Source organism: Lampris incognitus, chromosome 3 (genome assembly GCF_029633865.1).
Source record: "Lampris incognitus isolate fLamInc1 chromosome 3, fLamInc1.hap2, whole genome shotgun sequence".
NCBI lineage: Eukaryota > Metazoa > Chordata > Actinopteri > Lampriformes > Lampridae > Lampris > Lampris incognitus.
The window spans coordinates 45950171-45956997 of NC_079213.1; the positions used below are offsets into that span (position 1 = coordinate 45950171).

The 6827-nt window shown below is 46.0% G+C and overlaps 1 protein-coding gene across 1 annotated transcript in view; it reads right to left on the reverse strand.

Moving 5' to 3' along the window:
* tmem178bb (transmembrane protein 178Bb) overlaps positions 1-5251 on the reverse strand; it is a 29502-nt gene extending 24251 nt beyond the window's left edge. The window contains 2 exon segments of the mRNA XM_056276734.1: positions 4284-4421; positions 5230-5251. Of these exon segments, the coding sequence (XP_056132709.1) occupies positions 4284-4421; positions 5230-5251 (160 nt within the window).
* Between the last annotated feature and the right edge of the window lie 1576 nt (positions 5252-6827).

Below are 6827 nucleotides of genomic sequence, written 5' to 3' on the forward strand. Positions count from 1 at the left end.
TGGTTTGAACGGGGAGTCAAGGAGGCCATCTATGTGAAGAGGGTACGACCATCCCTGAACTGAGGGGAGGTAAAAGTCTGTCACCATCTTAAAATGCTCTGATTGCAAATTTGCAACTATTCCCCAATCCTCTGTGAACAGTACACATGGCCATTGTAAACTCAAGTTAATGGTCATGGTAATTTGCGTATGAAACCGATCATAGGTTTTGGTTGTTATGCCACTTGTTATGGCCCTAGTGCCGCGTGTCTAATTTTCCCTCTCCAGGTAATGCCCCGCCTCCTGTGGAACTGCTGATTAAGCCCAGTTGACCCCAATTCCTCATCAGCTGGGTATATAACTTGGAGAGAGACACCCAACAGGGGCAGTGGGCCATTGTTGGCAGCAGTGAGTGGAGAGAGACGGCCAGTGGGCCATTGTTGTCAACCAGAGAGCAAGTGCTTGTGTCTATACTCCTTGAGAAGGAGGGTGAAACCTATTAGTGTTCTTGTTTCATTCGGTTTGGTTGGATCTGAGTTTGTTTTGTTAAAGCCTGGTTAGTTAAGCGCCAGCATCTTTAGTTGTCTGTTTATTCGATAGTTTGACTACAAATTTGTTTTGGTAATAAATCTGTTTTTACACCTGGTTCCACCTCCCACCTTTCTTATTCCCCCGGGACACTTTTTTATTTTCTTTACTTCCCCTGGACCTTTAACGGGGAATGTAACAAATGGGGGCTCGTCCGGGATATTGGCGGCTTTGGTCTGGCTAGTTGACATTTCCTGTAGTGTGCTGTGTTAACGTTTGGTGTTGGGTTGTAAGCACAGTGTTCATTATTGTGTTAACAGGTGGTGTTGGTGTGTTCTTGGTTTGGTGGTGGGTACGACTGTGGCTGCTGGTCTACTTCCTTTTATCCTCTGCCATGGTGTTGGACCTAATGGTCCTGGTGGCAGAGCTTCGTGCCGAAGTGGACGAGGTCCGATGCTAGGGCGGAGCTGCCGGCCAGGCTGATGTGGCTCGATCCCTGGTCCCCTGTGTTGCACTCGACGTGGGTGCTGACGCCCGCCTGAGAGGCAGGCTGAGTCAAGTCTCCAGTGGGAGATTTGGGGGGGCGGGATTTGTGGCAGAGAGAGACTGGAGGGGAGTTGCGGACGGTAGACCTTTAGACCTGTGAGTGCGGGGCGCGTTGCGCTCTCTGCTTCCACCACCAGCTGGTCCATGCTGGCACACCTTGTGTTGTGACTGTTTGGTCACGAGTTGTGGCTGGTTCACCTGCGGGTCGAACGCAGCTACGTCATTTGGCGTGGGTCGCCACGGTGACCGAGGCGGTGTGTGTTACTTTGTGTTGTCCAACTTGTTGTGGTTGAGGACACTTGGTAGGTGACCATGTGTTGGTGGGAAAGTGCTGGCCATTTTTGGGTCACATTTTGGATGTAGCGTAGCTACTTGTGGTGACCCTTTGTTTTGGCTGAGGTGTTCCACCTTTTTGTTTGGTCACATGTTACTGTTATGTAGCACATTGTCAGTTTGTTTTGGTTCTTGTGGGGTTATTTTGTTAAAAAGCCTGTAGGGGCTTGTTTTTATGGGTGGGTGTGTTACGGACACACCCGTGGCCGTATAGTTTTTTTGTTGCCTCCTGTATTTAACCCTCACTCTGACTCTACATTCAGGTATCCGCCAGGTGCTCCTCATCACCTAATCAACCGGTCAACGAATCCAATCTTCCGCAGCTGTGCAGTCTCCCATTTAGTTGCACTTGATTCAATTCCTTTGGACATACTGGTATTGCATCCTTGGTAGCCAGCTGGATGCAGAGATGGGCCTTGTTGTTGTCCGCCCATGACTACGACATCAAATACCACAGGTCAGAGCTGCATGCAAATGCTGACAGCCTCTCTAGGCTGCTCCTGCCGGTTGACCATGGTGAGCCACAGCAGGCTGGCATTTTGTACTTAAGGCAAGAGATTTGTTCAGAGCATGAAACACGCTCTGAAGGCTTCTCATGGCCAAGGCTCTCTCCACCAGAGGCTGAACAACTTCCTGCTGTCTTACAGAAATGTTCCCCACGCAACCACAAGAGCTGCTTCTGCGGTACTGTTCATGAAGAGACAGATCCGCACCAAACTCGACCTCCTAAAACCACCAATGACCAGAGAGACTGTTCACCTGAAACAACAAACTCGGGTTCAACAACGCCAACATAAAGCAAAAGAAAGGATCTTCTTCCCAGGTGACAGTGCACTGGCACGCAACTATAACACCGGACTGAAATGGGTGCCAGCCACTGTCCTGGCACAGACAGGACAGTGTCCTATACAGTCCGGACCACTGAGGACATCGTCTGGAGGAGACACACAGACTAACTGCTTGCTGCAGCAATAGCGTCTGGGAACACTACATCACCACCACCAGTGGTCTGTGCTGAGCCATACGAGCACAACAACCCACACTCACCCACAAAACACCGGGTCACACAGAACCTGCTTCTTCTGGGCCCACCTCTTCAGCAGTTTCAGACATAGAACTATCGTCATGCTCCACACCGACGTCTGTCCCTGTTGCGGTTAGCACCGCCAGTATCCCCAGAGAGAACGGCGGTTTCCTAAACACCTGGATTTATAGTAGCCACACCCAGAAGAATGGGGCAGAATAAGCCCCAGGGTTATGGCAGGGTCTGAGTAGTCCACCTCATTTCCTTAGTAAAAAGAAAAAAAAAAGAAGGAATTGTTTGTCATTGGGAGTAAGGGGAACTGTTAATTCTTATTGTTATTTGTATAATTGAACAGTTTTGATTCCAGGGGTTTGAGAAATTTTAGTTACCATGGACAACATAGTGTTTACATGTCATGATAGTGGCTTATTTGTTTACAGGTGTTCTGATGTTAGTGATGTCACATTAAGTGGGAAGGAGACGTTATATATTGTGATTATACTTGGTCCGTTGCTGCCACCTATGGGCGGACCAGGGGACTGATATTACGGGGACTTGAGGAGTGACATGACAGTTGTTAATAAAACTACTGGCTGTCAGTCTCCCGACTGATTCATGTTGTAAACCGCGCAGTTGGGCAATACTCTAAGGAAGATACAACACTAAAGAACTTTCTCAACCACGGTAGTACGCGTTTGAGATACAAAACACAAGACACATTAAAGCTACATACAAGCAGAGAGGAAAGTGCTCCTTCCCCCCAAACCTCCCTTGCCGAAGCATCTCCCCAAATGAGACGCAAGCTAAACGCTGAATACAAAAAAGTAGAGTAAAACATAATACCTCTTATTCTTCGCTACCTGAGACTTGTGACCACTTACCCAAAATAAACCAAATGTGCAAAAATTGATCGCCAATAGAGTCCACGGAGAACCAACATTAGTCCCCCAAAAAAAAAAAACCCGAGGTCAAGTCAATAGAATGGTTTACGTGGCAAAACTGCAAGTGAACTATACAAGCAGCCAACTATTGACATGCAAGACGGCTTCTATCAAATGTAACAGTGGCGCTGCAAGGAGAAAGCAATGTTAGCGAAGTAGTGCATTTCTGCATACTTATAATAGGAAGTCAGCTGTAAACTCGCCAACATGGATTGGAAGTGTAAAGAGAAAAGAGAGAAAAAAAACACACACAAAAGATTACCTTCAAGTATCAATGGAAAAAAAAAAACAGAAAAAAAACACCTTTCAGATATCAACAAACCCGGCAAAGCTAGCTTCACAGGCCAACGGGCCTGCTAACTAGCCCGCTACCAAGATCAGTGAGCCAGCCATTTGCACAACGCCATGCTATGCAGCAGTCTTTTCCAGTTTTTTTTCTTTAAACAAACTAATTTGCAAGGATCTGGCCACTATGAGATCACCCTGAGATTTCTAACACCTAAACAACATAATTGACTTTTTAATTGCCTCCTTGTTGTACAACCGACGATCATGGAATTAATCTGAGGACCATCTTAATTGAGGGTGTGTTGGCCCAGTGCCCTTTGTCTGTCCACCCCGAGTAACTGGGTTAATGTGAGAAGAAGAGATTAGTGCACAAAAGAAAACAGTGTGTGTGCACCATACTACATTCACGCCCAAATCTAAATCACCAGTCTCACTAATTACATTCCCTCAACCTCTTCAGCAGCTGCTCTATAAAAATCCAACCAGTGCATCCTGGATGTGGAAAAAAGACAAATGGCATGCATGTTTTTCATCTGACAGGTGATATATATATATATATATATATATATATATATATATATATATATATATATATATATATATATATATATATGCATGTATGTCTGTAGATCATCGTGACTTACCTCCCATGAGGAAGAGCAGGCCGGCCACATACTGCATGAGGCCTCGGTCCCAGCAACATCCAAGCAGGCCAGTGATCCAGCCAAAGAGGATGATTGCTACGGCCATACCCATGAAACCTGCTGTCATCCGCCGCAGGTCTGAGGAGACACAAAAGGAAAGGTTAGAGCTGCAAGAGTACGGAGGAAGAACACTTAAGGATCATCTGCCTGTGTACATGTGCTGGGTGACCTGGTGTGGCGCTGAGAGAAGGAAGCAAGGGTGCATCAAAGGGGAAGCACATGAAATCTCATTTGGTCTGATAAGAACCAAACACCCCCAAATTTATAACCGTCCAACTTGAGCGGTCTGTCTAATATAATCGTTCCTAATCTTGCCCTTCTTCGTTAATCGCAGTGAAAACCTTAGCATCTTCAACTCTGCCACCTCCAGCTCCGCCTCCTGCTGTCTTTTCGTCAGTGCCACTGTCTCTAAACCATATAACGTAGCTGGTCTCACGACCATCTTGTTAACCTTCCCTTTAACTCTTGCTGATATCCTTCTGTCCTGACACTCTTCTCCACCCACTCCACCCTGTCTGCCTGCCTGCCTGCACTCTCTTCTTCACCTCTCTACTGCACTCCCCGTTACTTTGGACAGTTGACCCCAAGTATTTAAACTCATATACCTTTGTCACCTCCACTCCTTGCATCCTGACCATTCTACTGTCCTCCCTCTCATTCACACATATGTGTTCCATCTTGCTCCTACTGACTTTAATTCCTCTTCTCTCAAGTGCATACCTCCACCTCTCCAGGCACTCCTCCACCTGCACCTTACTCTCACTACACACCACAATGTCATCTGCAAACCAAATATACATATAAACAAATATACAGAAAAACCAAATATACAATGCAATTTCATTATTTGTTTTGTTATACCACTAAAACAGTGGTTTCAACGTACGTCTGTTGAGGATCACTGACATCAATGTCCCTTTAAATTAGACACAAAGTAAAAGACGAGTAGTATTTAAACAATTAATATATAAATAAATGCACACAGTAAAACAGCCACACAGACATAAGTGTAACTCCAAGGGACCAAAGAGACCACAGCAAAGCTGGCTTACACATTTAAGGCAAGCTAAATTGGCCTTTTTCTGTTAACTGGACTACACCTACATAAAAAGGTCACAACAACTGATGCCAAAGGGAAGAGTGTGCGCTGCCATAGGGAAGAGTGTGTGTTATCAAAGGGAAGAGTGTGTGTTGTCAAAGGGAAGAGTGTGTGTTGTCGAAGGGAAGAGGGTGTGTTGTCAAAGGCAAGAGGGTATGTTGTCAAAGGGAAGAGTGTGTGTTGTCAAAGGGAAGAGTGTGTGTTGTCAAAGGGAAGAGGGTATGTTGTCAAAGGGAAGAGTGTGTGTTGTCAAAGGGAAAAGGGTGTGTTGTCAAAGGCAAGAGTGTGTGGTGTCAAATGGAAGAGTGTGTGTTGTCAAAGGGAAGAGTGTGCATTGCCAAAGGGAAGTGTGCATTATGAAAGAGAAGAGTGTGCATTGCCAAAGGGAAGAGTGTGCGTTGTCAAAGGGAAGAGTGTGTGTTGTCAAAGGGAAGAGGGTATGTTGTCAAAGGGAAGAGTGTGTGTTGTCAAAGGGAAAAGGGTGTGTTGTCAAAGGCAAGAGTGTGTGGTGTCAAATGGAAGAGTGTGTGTTGTCAAAGGGAAGAGTGTGCATTGCCAAAGGGAAGTGTGCATTATGAAAGAGAAGAGTGTGCATTGCCAAAGGGAAGAGTGTGCGTTGTCAAAGGGAAGAGTGTGTGTTGTCAAAGGGAAGAATGTGTGCTGTCAAAGGAAAGACTGTGTGCTGTCAAAGGGAAGAGTGTGCGTTGTCTAAGGGAAGTGTGTGTTGTAAAAGGTAAGAGTGTGCATTGTCAAAGGGAAGAGTGTGTGTTATCAAAGGGAAGAGTGTGTGCTTTCAAAGGGAAGAGTGTGTGTTGTCAAAGGCAAGAGTGTGTGTTGTCAAACGGGAGAGTGTGGGTTGTCAAAGGGAAGCGTGTGCTTTGCCAAAGGCAAGAGCGTTTTGTCAAAGGCAAGAGTGTGTGTTGTCAAAGTGAAGAGTTTGCGTTGACAAAGGGAACAGTGCGCTTTATCAAAGGGAAGAGGGTGTGTTGTCAAAGGGAAGAGGGTGTGTTGTCAAAGGGAGGAGGGTGTGTTGTCAAAGGGAAGAGGGTACATTGTAAAAGGGGAGAGTTTGTGCTGTCAAAGGGAAGAGTGTGTGCTGTCAAAGGGAAGAGTGTGCGTTTTCAAAGGGAAGAGTGTGCGTTGTCAAAGGGAAGAGTGTGTCCTACCAAAGGGAAGAGTAGGTTGTCAAAGGGAAGAGTGTGTTGTAAAAGGTAAGAGTGTGTGTTGTCAAAAGGAAAAATGTGCATTGTCAAAGGGAAGAGTGTGCACTATCAAAGGGAAGAGTGTGTGCTGTCAAAGGGAAGAGTGCGTGTTGTCAAACGGAAGAGTGTGAGTTGTCAAAGGGAAGAGTGTGTGTTGTCAATGGGAAGAGTCTGTGTTGTCCA